Source organism: Nicotiana sylvestris, chromosome 3 (assembly GCF_000393655.2).
Source record: "Nicotiana sylvestris chromosome 3, ASM39365v2, whole genome shotgun sequence".
In the NCBI taxonomy this organism is placed as follows: Eukaryota; Viridiplantae; Streptophyta; class Magnoliopsida; order Solanales; family Solanaceae; genus Nicotiana; species Nicotiana sylvestris.
This window is the reverse complement of record NC_091059.1, coordinates 216,917,312-216,937,381: the sequence shown is the minus strand read 5'-3', so window position 1 is coordinate 216,937,381 and position 20,070 is coordinate 216,917,312. Positions and strand designations below refer to the sequence as shown.

General features: G+C 35.1%; 1 protein-coding gene across 1 annotated transcript; it reads left to right on the top strand.

Annotated features, from left to right (window-relative positions):
• Positions 1–14,226: 14,226 nt before the first annotated feature.
• Positions 14,227–15,926, top strand: LOC104216661 (thioredoxin-like 1-2, chloroplastic). The gene is made up of 4 exons (XM_009766773.2): positions 14,227–14,699; positions 14,797–14,979; positions 15,084–15,248; positions 15,477–15,926. The coding sequence occupies exons 1-4, from the start codon at positions 14,484–14,486 to the stop codon at positions 15,720–15,722; spliced, it is 810 nt and encodes a 269-aa protein (XP_009765075.1). The 5' UTR covers positions 14,227–14,483; the 3' UTR covers positions 15,723–15,926.
• The last annotated feature ends 4,144 nt before the right edge of the window (positions 15,927–20,070 follow it).

The following is a 20,070-nucleotide window of genomic DNA, read 5'->3' as shown; positions in this document are numbered from 1 at the left end:
AATTGATTTGTTTTTGAGCCTTTAATACCCTTTCTGTCTAGCCTATCCAAAAACCCACATTACGGTCCAAAGAAAGACCTTCTGATCAGTCTTCAAAAGATGCCAAGTCAGACAAATGAGAGTCTTACCGATGAACATAACACTCTGATCCACAGCAAAAAGGACTCTAATCCCCAGCAGAGAGAGTCATATCGGCAACACTCCAAATCTCCAGCTGGAAGTGATACAAATGAGAGAGTCTTATTGGTGAAAATCTTCACGGACACCATAAGGCGATGAAAGCTGGAAAAAAAATGAGAGAGGCTTGATAGTGAAAACCCTTCGGGCACTACAAGTCGAATAAGATTGAGAATCAAATGGGGAATCGCCAAATGAAGAGCTTGAAAGACGATTGACGGCGGAGGATAAGTCACATGTGCATGTCATGACCATTAGAGTCGGTATCTGCGCTTGATAGGTTTATATTTATAGTTTCTTTTGTTAAAGAGTCGTATTTTTCCTTTGTCTTTTATTCTGTTCCTTTTTATCTTTCTCCTTTCATAGAAAAATTCCCCAGTATAGTCTGTTTGGTCAGAACAAGTGAGAAATGACTTCAAAATCTGCCGTCAGCTTTCCAATTATTCAAGACCGGATCCGATTAGAACATCCAAATGGTCTAAATCAAGAAAGGACAAAGCAAGGAGAACAATGAGCATGATTTGGGAAATTCATACGAGATTAAAAGGTCGGGAAAATGCCAGTCTCCGAGCTATGCCACAAAAGAAGAGGGATATCCCCAGCATAAAGGGATTATCCCCAGCAAATAATGTCATCCCCAACAAGTTTTGGAACGCGGAGCAGGGAAGGATAAAGGGAAAAGCCATCCCAGTAGGAGTATCACAACCAACCACCGTGTTTTAAACTAACAAATTTTGTTTGATTTGAAACAGGTAAAGGAAATGGCAATGATGACGGAAATGAATGCCACAAGAGAGAATATCAAACTGGGGCAGAAAATTTTCCTTTCATTTAGAAAATTTTCTGGAAGTCAGGTACCCATTTGGGGAAGAATAAAAGATAGTACCAGTATCGAGGGAAGTGGTCTTTGAACCAGTGTCACCCCCAGCATAACAAGTTTTTATAAAGGAAGTTGTTCCCCAGCCGATGGAACAAAAGGATGAAACTTATGCTCGAAGAAGCAAAAGGCCGGCCAGTGCCATTCCCAGCAGCCTTCCGAAGAGTGAAGCACTAGTTTTGAAGAATCAAAATCCCCCATCAGTGTTATCCTCGACAGCGTTATCCCCAGCTGATAACATTTTATCCCCCAACAAGTAAGTAAATAATTCCCCAGCAGTGTTATCCCCAGCAGTTACGAGGGAAGACAACACAAGTTTTTAAGGAAATGGTTCACGCATAGGAGACACACTTCCTAAGTTTAGTTTTACCAATAGGAGACGCACTTCCTAAGTTTAGTTTTACCAATAGGAGATGCACTTCCTAAGTTTAGTTTTACCAATAGGAGACGCACTTCCTAAGTTTAGTTTTACCCATAGGAGACGCACTTCCTAAGTTACTTTTACACCATAGGAAACGCACTTCCTAAGTTTATTTTTACCCTAGGAGACACACTTCCTGAGTTTATTTTCATTCATAGGAGACGCACTTCCTAGTTTAAAGTCATTAAAGTTTTACCCATAGGAGACACACTTCCTAAGTTTATTTTTACCTCTAGGAGACGCACTTCCTAAGTTTAATTTCATGCTAGGAGACGCACTTCCTAAGTTTAATTTCATGCTAGGAGACGGACTTCCTAAGTTTAATTTCATGCATAGGAGACGCACTTCCTAAATTAAGTTTCACCCTTAGGAGACGCACTTCCTAGTCTGGTTCATTTAAGTTCATTTGTAGGAGATGCACTTCCTAGTTTGAATTATTGAAGTTTCATCCCTAGAAAATGCATTTCGTAGTCTGGGTTGTTCAGGTTATATTTTGCTTTAAGAGACGCACTTCCTAAAAATGAGAGTTTACCACTAGGAGACGCACTTCCTAGTTGGGTTCATCCGCCCTCGAATAGGATATTTTGGGTTCATCCGCCCTCGAACAGGATATCTTGGTTTCATCCGCCCTCGAATAGGATATCTTGGGTTCATCCGCCCTCGAATAGGATATTTTGGGTTCATCCGCCCTCGAATAGGATATTTTGGGTTCATCCACCCTCGAATAGGATATTTTGGGTTCATCCGCCCTCGAATAGGATATTTTGGGTTCATCCGCCCTCAAAATAGGATATGTTGGGTTCATCCGCCCTCAAATAGGATTTTATTTTCAAAGTTGTTGAAGTCAGGAGCCCGCCTGAAGAGAGGAAAGACGTTTTATTTTTAAAAGTTATTGAAATCTCGCCAGCCTAAAGAAAGGAATGGCATTTTAGTTTCAAAGTTGTTGAAGTCAGAAGCCCACCTGAAGAGAGGAAAGGCGTTTTATTTTTAAAAAGTTGTTGAAATCTCGCCAGCCTAAAGAAAAGAATGACATTTTATTTTCAAAGTTGTTGAAGTCAGGAGCCCGCCTGAAGAGAGGAAAAGCGTTTTATTTTTAAAAGTTGTTTAAATCTCGCCAGCCTAAAGAAAGGAATGGCATTTTATTTTCAAAGTTGTTGAAATCAGGAGCCCGCCTGAAGAGAGGAAAGGCGTTTTATTTTTAAAAGTTGTTGAAATCTCGCCAGCCTAAAGAAAGGAATGACATTTTATTTTCAAAGTTGTTGAAGTCAGGAGCCCGCCTGAAGAGAGGAAAGGCGTTTTATTTTTCAAGTTGTTTAAATCTCGCCAACCTAAAGAAATGAATGACATTTTATTTTCAAAGTTGTTGCTGAGGTCAGGAGCCCGCCTGAAGAGAGGAAAGACGTTTTATTTTTAAAGTTGTTTAAATCTCTCCAACCTAAAGGAAGGAATGACACTTTATTTTCAAAGTTGTTGTTGAAATCAGGAGCCCGCCTGAAGAGAGGAAAAACGTTTATTTTTCAAAGTTGTTGAAGTCAGGAGCCCGCCTGAAGAGAGGAAAGGCGTTTTATTTGTAAAAGTTGTTGAAATCTCGCCAACCTAAAGAAAGAAATGATATTTTATTTTCAAAGTTGTTGAAGTCAGGAGCCCGCCTGAAGAGAGGAAAGGCGTTTTATTTTTCAAGTTGAAATCAGGAGCCCGCCTGAAGAGAGGAAAGTCGTTTTATTTTCAAAGTTGTTTGTTGAAGTCAGGAGTCCGCCTGAAGAGAGGAAAGACATTTTATTTTTAGAGTTGTTTGTTGAAGTCAGGAGCCCGCCTGAAGAAAGGAATGACATTTTATTTTCAAAGTTGTTGATGAAGTCTGGAGCCCACCTGAAGAGAGGAATGGCGAATTTATTTTTGAAGTTGTTGGTTGAAGTTAGGCGCCCACCTGGATAACAAGGGAATACATTTCTGTTTTCATTTTATGTCCTAGGTCGCCCACCAGTATAATGCGGGTATACATTTCTGTTTTTATTTCATGTTCTAGGTCGCCCACCAGTATAATGCGGGTATACATTTCTATTTTTATTTCATGTTCTAGGTCGCCCACCAGTATAATGCGGGTATACATTTCTGTTTTTCATTTCATGTCCTCGGTCGCCCACCAGTATAATGCAGAAATACATTTCTGTCTTTTCATTTCATGTCCTCGGTCGCCCACCAGTATAATCCGGGTATACATTTCAGTTTTTTATTTCTAGGTCGCCCACCAGTATAATACGGGTATACATTTCTGTTTTTCATTTCATGTCCTAGGCGCCCACCAGTATAATGCGGGAATACATTTCTGTCTTTTCATTTCATGTCCTCGGTCGCCCACCAGTATAATGCGGGCATACCTTTCAGTTTTTCATTTCATGTCCTAGGCGCCCACCAGTATAATGCGGGAATACATTTCTGTCTTTTCATTTCATGTCCTCGATCGCCCACCAGTATAATGCGGGCATACCTTTCAGTTTTTCATTTCTTGTCCTAGGCGTCCACCAGTATAATGCGGGAATATATTTCTGTCTTTTCATTTCATGTCCTCGGTCGCCCACCAGTATAATGCGGGTATACATTTCTGTTTTTCATTTCATGTCTTAGGCGCCCACCTGTATCACAAGGGAACACATTTCTGTTTTCATTTCTTGTCCTAGGCGCCCACCAGTATAATGCGGGAATACATTTCTGTTTTCATTTCATGTCCTAGGCGCCCACGAGTATAATGCGGGCATACATTTCTGTTTTCATTTCATGTCCTAGGCGCCCACCACTATAATGCGGGAATACATTTCTATCTTTTTATTTCATGTCCTCGGTCGCCCACCAGTATAATGCGGGCATACATTTCATATTTTGCACTCAGACGCCCACCTGTATAACGAGAGGAATACTTTTCAGTCTTATACTGCAAATTTTGAAATCAGTAACCCACCGGAAGGCAGAAGGTTACAACAGGAATCCCTAATAGGAAACAATAAAAATCCCCAACACCGGAAAGCAGAAGGTTGCAACAAGAGATCGCAACGCAAAATCAAGCGCATGAGTCAAAAGAGACTTGAAAGAAGCGGCCTGTGAACATTGAATTATACCCAGCATAACAAAGCCTAAATGAAGAAGGCCATATATCCAGCGGACCAAACCAGACAGTGAGAATTGGTATTCAGAGTAGCAAACGGTCGGTGTCACCCCCGTCAGTTCTCGGAAGAAAGAAGCACCGGAATCGACGCAAGCCGACAAGAAAGCAAGGCATCAAGAACAAATGGAAGATAGATGGGATTTTGTAATTTGTAGTCTAGCCTAACTTCTTGATTTTTCTTTTAAGCATGGTGTAATAAGGAGATCAACAAACAAGTAAAAGTAGCATGCAACAGCAGTAACATTGCAGTCCCATGGTAGTCCCAGCTACCAAAACTTCCCGAACTACATTGACCTAATTCCTGTTTAGCCCAGGATATGTAGGAAACCTCTGAAGCAAAGGTTCGGTCAAATCTTTCAAAAAATGCTTCACACGGAGTACTCGAATGGGCAAAAATCGCTCACTTTATCTTTGCACGAAAACCCTTCGTGTCTTCGGGCAAAGAGGGGCAGCTGTAAGCACGTGATTTTTGCCCTATGAAAGAATTACTCCCAAAAAATTCAAAATAAAACAATTTTCCTTGGTGTGCAATTTTTGAATTTTGTGGTATTTTGGATAATTATTTGCATTTGTCTGCGCATGTTTATTTGTTAAATTAATAAAAAATACAAAAATATATCGCATTTTGCATGTAAAATTTAATTCTACAATTGTTAGTAATTAAGTTTGTTTTACAAAAATAAAAATTACAAAAATAGGCATCTTTCACATTTTTAGCATTTAATGTCCAATTGTACAATTTTATGCTTAATTATTACTTAATTGTGTGTTAATTGTTGTTGGGAGTTAATTTGCACTTTTATAAATTAATATAGTTCTATATGATAGTTTAAGGATTTTTAGAATTTAGTTTTAGAAAAATAAAAGAAGAAAAGAAAAAAAAATAAAGAAAATCGGAATTGGGCCTCTTCTTCAAATTCAAGCCACAAGCCCAAAAAATACCCAACCTTCCCCATGACCCGGTCCATTTCAACCCGGATCGACCCGGTCCGCCCATAACTAAACCACCCGCCCAACCCCTTTTCTTCATTTTCATTTTTTGTATCCCCAAACCCTAAAAGAGCCTACCCGCCCCTCCCTCTTCTTCTTCTCATAAATCCCTTCCAAACCCCGACTCCCATGGCTTCCCCCCGCTATATTGCTGCTGCTTCTTCTGCTCCGACCAGCAGCTGCAGCCACCCAAACGCTGTTGCTGCAAGACAACCACCACGACCACCCCTTCACCACGCAGCCATGGCTATTGTTTCGTCGCCATCTCGTCGTCACCATCAGCTGCTGCACCTCCAGTCCAGTCCGCCATGGCTACTCTTTCATCTCCTTCATTGCCCTCAACAATAGCTCTTCCTCACCATGTCGGACGACCACCAGAAAACAGTCGCGTATCTGCCGCTTCACTGCCCAGCCAGTAGCGGCAGCTACTACTGCACCACGTCTGACTAACCCCCCTCGTATTCTCCACTGTCACTCCGCCATGAACGACCCTCAACGAGCTTCTGCTTCAGTCAAGCTCCAATGTTGCTACTGCTTCACTGCTGCGTGGCAGCGCTTTCTTTTCCTTCACGTCGCCATGGCCGCTGCTGCGTTCTTCTTCTCCTTCGCGTCGCTGCTTCCATGGTTGCATATTCCAGCTGTGGATGGCTGCCCTTGCTGCGTTCTTGTTTCTTCACCTATGCTGCCTTCTGCTTCGTTTTTTTCAAACGATACAAATGACCATCTTCTTCGATGGTCCGTTCGTGGTCGTCTTCGGCGTCGAGTTATTTTGGTGCGATATTTGTTTCCGGGCAGATTTGTTTTCGTTCGAGTTCATCATAGTTTCGATCCGGTTAGTTGGTTTAAGTTTCGTTCCCGTCCGTAATTTGTTTGATATTTTTCGGATCTGAAATCATTAAATGTTTGATTCTTGTTCTTGATTTTTATTCAGTTGTTTTATTTTTCTTGTTTATTTTTGTAAGAATTGTTAGATTTAGTTTAAATCGCTTGAATCCGTTGTTTGTTGTTTAATATAGATTTAATTCGTGTTCATTTTGTTTGAAGTTCGTTTTTAATTCAGTGATTTAATGTGAAGTTATTGTTTTGGTTTTTAATTTTTTTTGATTCAATGTATCTTTGTTATAATTTTGTTGGAATTAATTTTAAAAGCTCAACTGATTATTTGAAGTTTAGTGATTTGAATATGTTTATTTGTTTTGTTTAAGCTTAATTCGAGTTTAATTCGAATTTGAATGAAACATGCTTGTTATTGTTGTTGAATCTTTTCATTTATGTCCATACCTTGTTTGATTGTTCTTGAATCCGAAATTAGTATAAGTTTGATCTTCTTGTTTGTTGATTATCATTTTGGATTATTTCTTCAGTTTGTTTCATGATCTTGTTGAGTTTTAATATAGAAATTGTTGGTTGTAATGTTGTTAGATATCATTTTAAGTTCAAATGATTATTGAATTTAGAAATCTGAATATACTTGTTTGTTGTTGTTGTTGTTGTTGTTGAATCTGAAAGTAGGTTTGTTTGTTGTTAAAAAATATTGTTCAACCAAAATAATTTTAGTTGTTTCTTTGTTGTTCATCATTTAGCTTGAATTTGTTTAGAAATTGGTCATATTTGCTATATTTTGGTTGGAATTGATTAGGTGAATTGGTTATAGCTGAGGGGGTAGTTTGTTAAATTGCAGTACGTTCAGGGGTAAAATGGTAATTGCAATAAGGTCGGAGGGGTAGTTTTGGAATTGAACATTTTGAATAATTCTTTATGTTAAGCATGAGGGACAAGATGTAATGGGGTGGGGTTGATATAATTGTTTAATATAATGGGGGACAAGACATAATGTAGTGGGGGGAATATTGTAATTGTTTATATTAGGCATGGGGGAAAAGACATAATTGGTTGGGAATAATTCTTTAGTTTAATATAGTGGGGGACAAGACACAAAATAGTGGGGAATAATTCATTTGTTTAAGAAAGTGGGAAGCAAAAGATGCAATGATGGGAATATTTTGGGTTAGGGGTTCAAGACAAGAGTCTTGTTATATATAGGGTCATTTGACACATTCTTAAGGACCGGGACTTATAGGAGAAAGACTTTGACTTAGAGAGAGAGAGAAAGGAAGAGATTTTTAGAAGAAGAAAAAAAAAGTTGAGAGAGTTGACTGAATTTTGAGAAATCGGAATTTGAGAGTAAAAGAGAAAGACAATTTGAACTTTCACTTGAATAATTTCTGTCTGCCTTTCCTCGAGTGTTATTCAAAATCAGTAAACTACTGCATCTTGTATCTGTCTATCTTCTGCTTTGACTGCGATTGCACTTTGGTATTACTGATTTTTCAATCTGTTACTGGGTTATTCTACTGGTTGTTACTGGTTTTGCGGTGTTGCTGAACCTGCTGTTGGTGTGTTATTACTGCTGCTGACTCCTTCTTTTCTTCTTGTACTGCCATTTCCAGGTACACATTTGTACACTTTTGGCTTGAGGCGAAATGAAATATTGACCAGGCTTTGTTCCTGTTGAATTCCTCCTGTTTAGATTTGTGTTTGAATAGAATTTTTTCTTTCTTTGTATAAAAATGTAGTTGATTGATTAATGAATAATGGGGTCGCATGTATAATAACTCCTTCATCTAATAATGTTAGTTTAAATTAATCAAAGAATAGTTAATCTGTTTTGATATTATTGTGTGTCAATCTCATGTTCTAGTGTTATTAAATAATAGAATATAGAACGAAAGCAATCTCTCTTTGTACAAACTCAATTGCAGTTTTCCATTTGCATTAGCCGTAAACTAATAACTAATAAGTTACGTCTTTTTCAGCATGTAATTAATTGAGGGATTTTCTTTTATTTTAGAGACAAACCTAATAGAAAAAAATGTAGTCACTATAGGTTCATCCTTTTAAATAAAAATGAGACGAGCCTCGCCAAATAAAACGCACAGATTGCGGAGCCCTCAATAAATGTACATTTAATCACTTAGACAACGGGAGGAGCCGTTTAGCAAACTTCACGGCTGTCCCCAAATAATAAATACGCTAATCGCTTTAGGCGCGATTTAATTAATCTTACCTTCTTAAACTCGGGTCCGCATTTCATGCGACCCAAATCCAAATCCCAAAACATTGAATAAAACTGTGTTCCGGATTACGGGTGCATTTCATGTGATGCAATCCAAAGACATATTTTTCAAACGATGTTCACATTCTTTTAAAAATATAATAATAAAAGCGGTAAAGAGTTAAAACTTGCATAAGAGCGCATAATTGTATAAAATCAGACAAACAAGCCGAATATGACAGTTGAGCGACCGTGCTAGAACCACAGAATTCGGAAATGCCTAACACCTTCTCCCGGGTTAACAGAATTCCTTATCCGCATTTCTGGTTCACAGACTGTAATATGGAGTCATTCTTTTCCTCGATTCGGGATTAAATTGGTGACTTGGGACACCCTAAATCTCTCAAGTGGCGACTCTGAAATAAATAAACAAATTCCGTTTCGATTGTCCTTTAATTGGAAAAACTCCTTCACCCTTCGCGGGGGCGGAAAAAGGAGGTGTGACAATGACATGAAGCAAAAAGATAGGGAATTTTACTACTCCGTAGATGTGGATAGTTTTGGTCAACTTCGTAATGTCCATTATATCATTGTGATTCATAGTAATATCGACCGCTTATATAATAGTCGTTTATATTAAGGTCATACATATCGGCCTATATCAACCATATAAGTCCATTCACTAATATGGTTGCAGTCATATAACCTAAGCTAATTATATCGGTGTGATTCATAGAAATGTCAACTGCTTGTATAATAGGCGTCTATATAATTTCATTAATTAAGGTCATACGTATTACCTTATTTATATAATAGTAAATATATAATTATATATATTTTTATTGGTTAATCTTAATTATAATAAAAGAAAATTCATGATTAAATTTTAGGACTAATGTATTCTAGCTTCTTTTTTATGAGGGAAAACAAGAAGACATTTTTGGACTAAAATGTTAAATACAATTTTCGGAGGGAAACAAGAGGAAAAGTAAAAATATAATTGGAGGGAAATTGAAAGTTTTTACTCTTTATATATCTCTTAAACACAAGAACAACATTTCCAACTCTCTAAACAAAATAGATACTCTAAACATGAATGCTAACGTATGGATTGAAGACGAATTCTATCCATGGTTTCGGATGAAGGTGCCCAAATCGTACATTAAGCATGATTTTCTGGTAATTTTATTTTTCTTAAATTTTCATGATTTGATAACTGTTGATTATCCCAACTAGCCATGAACCCTGAACCCTATCTATACATTATGTTCTTGCAGTTATTCCAAAGAGTATATGTGGCTATCTTCAATGCTTCGATGTAATGGGAAGGAGTGGGTTGTGACTCTCACAAGTGGTGTTGGGAGAAGACTCGTCAATGGGTGGAAACAATCTGTTGTTGATAATAATCCGAAGAAAGGGAATGTCCTTCTCTTTGAACTAGTTGAGGCTACATCAGGGGTTGTGATCTTCTCTGTTGAAGATCTAGGATTAACTAATGCTTAGCTTGATAATTTTTTCTCTTTAGTTATATGTAATGACTTCAAATGGATCATAGTAATGGATTAATATAATTGTTCTTTATAATATTGTTTGTGTTTTTTCCATTTATTATTGTTATATTTATTTATTTTAAGAAGACTACTGGTTTATAAATAGTCAATTAAAATTAGGAAGTCATTAAACAATATATTTAGTGCAGAAGTATCCCAATTTTTTTCTATCATTTTACAACCAAGAACAAGACAAGGAAGATTATTTTCTTTTTTTCTAAAAAATTTAAAAATTGACATTAATTTGCTCATAGAGAAGTGGAAAAATCAACACGGAAAATCAAAACCTAAACTTAAACCTAAACCTAAACAAACCTAAATCAAAAGAGAACCTAAAACTAAACCTAAACCTAAACCTAAACCTAAACATGGATCAAATAAACTTTATATGGATTAATCAAGTCTTCTAAGGTAAGACTATGAGATAAAACCTATGAAGTGCACTACCACTATATGGCAGAAGTTTAAAAAAAAATCACAATCTGTATAAGCGGATGGATAAATTAAATACAAGCTTCTATAATTAATTGTAGTAATGGAGGAGTGTAATAGTGTATAGAGGAGTGAAATAGACTACTAAAAAGTGTAATTGTTGCATGAAGGAGTGGAAGGGGCTACTGGGAAGTGCAATGGATACATGTAGGAGTGGAAGGGGCTGCTAGAATGTGTAATATCCGCATGGAGGAGCGGATATGGCTATTGAAAAGTGTAATGGTTGCATAGGGTTGTAGAGACTTTAATTCCTACTGGGAAGTGGAATAACTATTATAATTGAGAGATTATAATCTTCCCTATATATTTTGAGTGAAATATGCTAGATCTACATAAAACAATCAAACTGAAAATACTACTACATCTAAGCATAATGATGAATAGGACTCCGACCAAGAAAGCTATTGAACAACCGCTCCATGGCTCACCGGTTAGTCATAATATTTTGTACCAAGATTTTTAGCGTGACTATAGCAAGCTGAAGCGTGAGATTAATGAATTGATTGAGAGGGTGGTTCGTGATTCAAGCATTGATTACCTAAAAAGTGTGATGTTGTAGGAGCATCCCCTAACTTCACTCTATACTATGCTTGACGATATGCCCACACCATCCGTCCAGAATGGAGCTAAGAGCAATTCTATCATTTTTATCACTAGTGATACCGAATTCGCCTCCAAGACCTCAAAGTCTCTTTTCGTGAACCAGAATATTGAGTAGTCCATGGATTATGAAGTTTTATCTCATGTTGTCTTTTTTATTATGGTGATGTTTTTCTATTAGTCTATGAAGTTATCTACCCCCTATGGTGATGTTTTTATTTTTCTCGTTATGGATTGGTGATGTTATCATGCAATCTAATATTAACGAATGAAATTAATATTATGTTTGAATTTTTTTTATTTTTTTATTTTTTATGAACTTTTTCCAGATTACCTGGGGTCTTGTATTAGCAAAAATAAAGTTTGATGATACAAAATAAGGGTATAGAAAACCCTTCAAAAAACAATGAGGCATAATGATCGTTTGATTCAAGTTAACAAAACAGTCCTATTGTCTTCAAATTAATATAGCATATACAACTTATGACACCAACATTGAACAATAGAAAAATGTATTGTCAATAAATATGAAGATAGTTTAGTACTTCAAGATGCAAAATATAGCACATATTGAACTTATGAAGATAGTTGATGAGTACTTGAAGATAGTTGAGTGCTTATGAATCAATGTAGTACGGATTAAAACAAGTTCAAAATGATAACACTTTGGCACTTACAAAGGTTCCAACAATATAGACAAATTAAAACATTCAGTTTTTATGAATTCAAGAGACATATTTTATTTCATTCCAATATGGAGTATAAAAGACAAAGGCTTTGGCATCCTAAATACTCTATTATACAGAGATTGAATGCGGCAACCAGTAACATATCAAACTAAACAATCAAACTGATAATAACCAAACTAAACAATAATCAAAAGTTGAACAAAATACTCTTATCAACAATAAAACTGAACAATTTTTTGAAATCTTCATCCCTACAAACATTCAAGCTAACAACACAAATGACATAGCACTTGCTCCAACATCACTTTCATCAACACACGAACTTGAAGATTGTTCTTCACTGTAAACATTTTCTTTTTGGAATTCATTGAATGCTGCTACTGCTTCATCATAAGATTGGTAAGACTTGAAGATGCTTTCTTTGAAACCTATAACTATAAGAGCACACTCACACCAAGAGTTGTATAATCCTGGCTTTTTTACCATGAAATACCACATACACCTTCGATGTCGATATATTATCAGCTTGATATCCATTTCTAAACTCATTAAAAGTTGCTATGGCTTCATCATACGTTTTGAAGGCTTTGAAGATGCTGCCCTTGACACCAGTAACCATAGGAGTACATCGATGCCAAGAGTTGTACAATCCAGGCCTCTTACCACGAAACACTACATAAACTTTCGAAGCATTATTCCTCTTCCCGTGATCCACTCATTTATCTAACCTTAAGAAATATAAGAGATGAAGAAGGAGAAAACAAAGATAGAAAAATGGGGGCTGGAAAAGCTTTTTAGGTTTGGCCAAATATATTAAGTGTTTAGGGTTAGAAAGTGACTACTTTAATCATAAATACCAGCAGTTTAATTTTTATACGAATTTCCTCTAATATATTATCTGTATATTTTAGTGTATTTCGATTAATTGATATAGTATGTATATATATATATATATATATATATATATATATATATATATATATATTTTAGTGTATTTCGTTTAATTAGTATAATATATGTTTATGTGCTTTATTGAAAATGATGAAGCATACATCTTGGGAAGGTAAGACAATTAAATTAGTGAGATAATTGTTGAAAAAAAGGGTATATATGGAAAACGAAAATGCACAAATATCCATTATGCCCTCAAAAGCCGTGCGAAGTTACCATTATACCCCATTCTGGATATTTAGGTCATTCTTGATTTGTCCAAATATATTTTCCGTATACAATATGTGTATTTTAATCCTTTTTATTGTGATAATGCGTATGAGTAACGTATATAAAGATGTGGCATATTTTTTTCAATAATGTGCATCCACATATGATATTGTCGGCATATAATGTCCTTGTAAATAGTGATTTGGTGGGGTCTTTATCCAAAATATGCCGAACTGGTAGAAGGACACAGTCAGCTACGCGGTGAAAATGCAGTGACTTACTGCCAAAAATCCTAAACCGATAATATAGCAATTAATCAGCTGCTCCACCGAAGCTCCAGATGCCCATCTTTTGGATTTTTTCCACCAAAAAACACCCATCTAAGGGCCCATTTGGCTATAACAAATTATTCACATTTTTAAAAAATCTTTTCATTTTTTTGAAATAATATTTGATCATAAAAAATTCAAATTTCACCTGAAATTGAATTTTTGAAAATTATAAAACTCCAAAAAATTATTTTTTAAAATTTTCACTTCAACTTACTCGTAAAAATTAAAAAACAACTTCAAATTATAGTTATTTCCAAATACAAATCTAATTTTCAAATATTATTTACACTTAAATTTTCTTTTTTAAATTTTTCCAAAATTTCATAACTCTTATGTCTAAACGCCCATTAAATCCAATTAATTCAAATTTTAAAACATGACAAATAAACAAAAAAGAAAATGCCAACGCAAATACACGCAAGCACGTCAATAAACAAAGCCTTAATCCTCTCCTCATCCCAAATCAGATCCGACACATAGTCTGCATTATCAATTACTTTATCCAAAATCTGAAATTTAGGAGTTGTTAATCTATTATTAAGGAAAAAGAAAGTGAAAAGGAAAAGGAAAAATTTGTTTATGGATAAAGCCCACAGTTTATATCTGACTCATTGACCCCACCTAATCCTTTTTCTTTTCCTTTTCACTTTTTGACCTTTAATAATTCTTTCTCCACCATTCTTTTCTTCTTCAATTTATTCGTCTCTTTTTATAAGTTTTCAGAGAGAAACACAAAGCCACAATCTATTTTGGCCCTTATTTACCTCTCAACCACCAAAACATATACTGGTCCAAAAGAACACATCTTTTTGCATCATATCCTTTCTTTTCTTATTGAAAAAATTTACTGCTTTGTTATTGCATTCTTGTTTTATTAGAAGAAATTGATTCTTGATCCAAAAGGGTAGGTGGGTTTTGTGGGAATTTGTTGTTGGATGCTAAATTCTTGACTAATCCTCAGATTTTTAGGAGAGAAAAAATGGCTTGTTCGTTGAAAACTGGATTTTCTGTTACTGGTTCCTGCGATTGCTTTTTCAACAACACAAACAAAGGCTTTTCTGTTCGCTCTTCGGTTGGGGCTCTAAAAATTACAGCTTTAACACCCAAAGAATTTCTGGGCAAATCTTTGGCTGTATCGAATCAGATTGGTTCGAACCATTGGAATGCTAAAGCTCCAAAACCCATCTCCATTAATGTACGTAAAACTTTATTTAGTAACTTTCTCTTTTATGTTTTGATTTGGCCTTTTTTGGGTTCAAAGATTGAATCTTTTTGTGTTTTTTGACTATTAGGCACAAGCATCAATATGTATAAGCAAAGCTCAAAGATGGTGGGAAAAAACCCTAAAACCCAACATGGTAGAAATCCATTCAGCAAAAGAGCTTGTTGATTCATTGTTAAATGCTGGGGACAAATTGGTCATTATTGACTTTTATTCCCCTGGTTGTGGTGGTTGCAGGACTTTACATCCTAAGGTATTGTAGCAAATATATCTGTTCAATTTACCTAAAATGACTTTTAATTTTCTCTCCATTTGTTTGTCATAAAAATCTCACCTTTTTTCCCTCAATGTTTGTAGATATGTCAACTGGCTGATTCAAACCCAGATGCAATTTTTCTCAAAGTAAACTATGAAGAACTCAAAGCCATGTGTCATACTCTTAGAATTCATGTTTTACCCTTCTTTAGATTTTATAGGGGTGCAGAAGGCAAACTTTGTAGCTTCAGCTGTACTAATGCAACAGTAAGTTACTCAAAACTACTGTTATTTTTTGCTATGTTGCGCGAACTTTCCAAAATATTATCGCAATCATGTTGGATCCTCCGAAATATACTATTTTTTGAGGATCCGACATGCCCTGACCAACATTTTCGAGTAGTTTGAGCAACATAGATTTTTTGGAATTTTAGTTTCTCACCTTTAAAAAATATAGGAATCCTAGTTTCTTATGGCAAATTTGTAATTATGCAGATCAAGAAATTCAAAGATGCATTAGGGAAGTATGGGACTGATAGGTGTAGTCTTGGTCCAGCAAAAGGACTCGATGAATCCGAGCTGTTAGCTTTAGCCTCAATTGGTCAATTATCAAGAAATCAATCCTTGGATTATTCAATAAAGGATGGATTGGAAAATTTTGTGCTATCAGGGGTGGATCTATCCAGCAATTTTGATAAAAATCTGGGGCTGAAAGAAAGCAACGAGTTGTTGATGGCCTAAAATGGAGATCTGAATAGAAGATTGCAAGAAATTTATTTAGAGCAAATTTGCTTTGAGAATGTAAATATTATTAATTGGGGTTTTCCATAAGCAGGGCTGGTTGTTTTTTTGGATAAGCCCTGCATATTTGGTCAATCTGTCATTGGATCAGACATAGTTATCTTGTTAAGCAAATGAAATACATTATGCTTATCTTTTCGATTACCATTTTATCTTATCCATTATCCTTTATAGAATGCTAGTGTTAAAATTACTTTCTCCTCTTCTCCAACTTAATCAAATTAATGTACTTTCCCTCGACGAAGGAATAATTAGTATTATGTGTTTAGCTATTTGATACGTAGTTAATTTATTCCATCCTCTCATTAACAGGTGATTCAAGCAATTTCCTATTAAATCTTTTAACCAATTTCAAAACTTGTAGCTTGACATCCACCTTGACATTATTACAAGAATTTAGAATCAATTGCCTACTACCAAAGTATCTCAAAAGAAATAGAAAAGGCTATTGATGAAATTTTATTGTATAAAGTTTGAATTCAAATATCCTCAACGCCAGTCCAGGATAGCGTTCAACATAAATTAGTTGACAGCCAAGTGTCAAAATAAGAGTAATTGTTAGCCAAAATTTGCCGACGTTGATTCCATGTTTGAAAGCTTTAAGAAGACAAATTTGTAGCTCTTTCAAAGTTTTACAAAGTCTAAAAACCATGTGCGTCCGCCGACAAGATTCCAACCCTAAGAATTTAATTTAATTTTTTGGTTGGGTTTTACTTACATGGTGTTTAGTTACCCGCATTGAAGTCCGACTATATTCGAAGTTGCGCCGTATAAGGCCCATTTAAGGGGAAGCTCTCTCTAATAGGATTTTTTTCATCATATTAATTGTTTACTTTTTCTAACCGTATACATAGTCTATAACATTGATTATACATAATTATACACATAATATACAAATTATTCATATATTATACCTTCACTGACTATTTTTAGTTTAAGCAGTTGGGTTCGCGGGTATTTTGATTAATTCCTTTTTTTTTCATATCCAGAGTTCGAACCTCAAACCTCTTGAAGGGATTCTATCTATCCACCACTACCCATATTGATCTAAAGAGTCGTTTGGTACGCGGACTAAATTATCCCAGGATTATAGTTCTGGGATTATATATAATCCCTAGACTAATTTATTCCACCTGGGAGGTGGGATAAAATAATACCAAATTTGATGGGGTAAGATGGGATATCCAGGATTATGTTCGGGACTAAGTTTATACCATGTTTGATTGACGATATAATTTTATACTGAGATAGATTTATACCATCAACCAAACATAGTATAAATTTAGTACCACACTTTATCCAATCTTATTTCACCTTATCCCGCGTACCGAACGACCCTAAGAATTTAGTTTTCTCCAAATCATTAGCTAGGTTTAATTTTAGTTTTTAACTTAATTTTATGGCCTTAAGGACTTGTTGCTATTTGTGGACATGGAATCAATATTTTGGTTGGAAGACTTAAAAACCAACACGAGTTCTCCATAACCTTTTCTCAATGTCCTTTTCAATCTTTTGTAAACAATTTTACTAAAGGCAGCTTTTTCGCTCTTCATCTCATTTTCAAACATGTAGTTCTCCATAACTTTTGCTAGCTTTTCTTTTCCCCTTAATTAATGTCACTTTTTTTAATATATTTTGTGAAGAATAATGCTTGCTTTGCAAATTGTCATTGTGTGTTCCTATACATTTGAGGTGAAACAAATGACCCGTGACATAACCCTACAGCGTGCACAATTAGAAAAATTCAATTCTTTCACCTTTTCTGTACATCTTCTCCTCAGTTATTCTTCTTGGAAGTTCAGCCCTGCCATCAATCTTAACATTATGAATGAAATTAGACATGCTTTTTCCTTTTGAGGATTTATGGAGTGGAACTTCATGTGAACGTTGAGTTGATTTCCATTCATAAAAGATCAGAAGGAAACCCTTGGAGCAACGGTAAAATTATTTTTGTGTGACCTATAGGTTAGGGGTTCGAGTCATAGAATCAGCCGTTGATCCTTGCATCAGGGTAGACTGTATATATTATATTTTTTTTGAGGTGCGGCCCTTTCCTAGATACCGCATGAACGCGGAATACACCGGGCTGCCATTTCTTTCCAAAGACACAATTAATTTTGATAAATTAAAGGAGAGAACTCTACCTCTATTTTTTTTTTAATTTAAATTTTCATTAATTTTAGATCTCTGACTAATTCAAGAATAGAGAAGGAGAGTGGGCAACATGGGCCAAATATAAAATACTAGTATTAATAATGGATTGTCAAGAAAATAAAATGGAGCTTCCCATGGTGTCAAGGTACTGGTAATAGCGCAGTTGTTTATGGAAACAAATGGAACACACGACATTACCCACAGAAAAGAGTTCCCCTTAGCTGGGTACCCCGTGGAGCTGACGAGGATGGCCCCATTTACTATTTAATGTGGGGATATCACGTCTCCTAGATTTTGAATGTGGATAGGGATGGGTACGTGGTACTGACATGTCAATTACTCATTACTTGTTTCACCATTTCCCCTCATTTTACTGTCTTCCCCACACGCACTGCTATTTTGGGTCGATATTATATACGGTACTATTTTTGTATTGTTCAAAATCCCAGTCCCATTGAATGGTGGGTTGGAAATAGGGGTGGTAAATGGACAGGTTGGCTGAGTTTGGACAGCTTAAGATAGGTTATGTTAATAAATGAATCATTGTCCAACCCAATCCAAAGTGTAGTTGGGCTAAGATTGGCTAAACAATGAGTTATAACCCAACTTGCCCAATTTAACCCATATTTTAGAACCATGCTCATCTTGCATTAACAAATATGTTACCTTAAAATGTGTAAGTTGAAAAATATTTTGCGAGTTGAGGGTTAGAGTGCGTGTGTGGTGCAAAAAAAAAATTAAATTATAAAAAAAGTAATTTTTTTAGGGGGTTTGCGCCCTGCGGGATGTAGAGTGGTGTAGAAAAAAAATTGAAAATACAAAAAATAAAAAATAAAAAATAAAATTTTGGGAGGGTTTGCACCGGGGGTGGGGGTAGGTGCAGAAAAACAAAAAAATAGAAAATTGAAGAAAAAAATTTTGAGAGTGTTTGCGGTGGTAGGGTGGTGCAGGAAAATTAAAAATAAAAAAAATAATAAATTTTTTTTTAGAGGGTTTGCGCAGGAAGGGGAGAGGGAAAAAATAAGAAATAAAATAAAATTGGGGCAACTAAGTAAAGTTCTAGATGAGTTGGCTTGAGATGCCTTTGTTTTGGATGAATTTCATGGGTTGTATTTAGAGTGCTTAATAGGTCAGAATGAACTATAAAAAATAATAGGTTAACTTGGACTCAACCCAAATTAACCAATGAGCTAAAACATCTACAATTTTTATATATTATTTCTACTCAGTTATATACAACTTTAATATCATACAATTTAAATATAATTTTAATATAACGTTGTTCAACTTTCATACAATAGTCAAATAAATAAAAGAAAAATATATAAACAACAAAATAAAATTTTTCTACAATTTCGTAAATATAATGTATGCATATCTTCTTATTCTTCATCGAATTTTAATCTGAAATTAAGCCAAAAATCAAGTCTAATCTTCACCAAAACCTCTCAAAATTGAGATATAAACTGCAAACCATATTCTCAATTGTTTGCAACAACACTCAATCCAAACAAATAATGATTTTTGAAAATCCAAATTCGAATTTAAAGCTTCAAAACTTTTTAATGGCTGTCAATAGTAATATTACTGCTCTCTTTTCCTTTATTTTACATTACTAAACTTATATTAAGAGATAGAGAAATAGAGAATTCTCAATGGTAGAATTGCGAATGGGTACAAGATACGGGATGAGACGTGGAGAGAGAAACGTGGGGGATGGAAAATATGTTAAAGTAATTTTATGATACTAATTATTATCATTAATTCCCTTAAAATATACATAAATGATAATTGGATATATAAAATGTAATTATAGAAAAACTTGAATAGGAAAGATAATATAGTTTAATATAGTATATAGGAATATAAAAATCTCTTTTCAAATTTAAATCAACTTTTTTGAAGCACTTGTAGGATGGCTGACAAACTATTAAATTTTTTTATTATATTAAGAAGAATTACCAAGTATAAATCGTTATAGTAAAAGTTATACATTTATGTATTTGGGTAAATGTGTAACTAACCGAATATTAGTTGGTTGAAAAATATGGATAATTGGATAGAATCCTTTAGCCTTTATTCGCGTTTGAAACTGACTTCACTTTAGTAGTCAATATACGAAATGAATTTAACA

Excerpts from the sequence above, each read along its gene's own strand:
- LOC104216661 (XM_009766773.2), top strand. The coding sequence starts at position 14,484 with ATGGCTTGTTCGTTGAAAACTGGATTTTCTGTTACTGGTTCCTGCGAT. Across the intron at positions 14,700-14,796 it reads CAAAACCCATCTCCATTAAT|GCACAAGCATCAATATGTAT; the intron begins GTACGTAAAACT and ends TTTGACTATTAG. Across the intron at positions 14,980-15,083 it reads GCAGGACTTTACATCCTAAG|ATATGTCAACTGGCTGATTC; the intron begins GTATTGTAGCAA and ends CAATGTTTGTAG.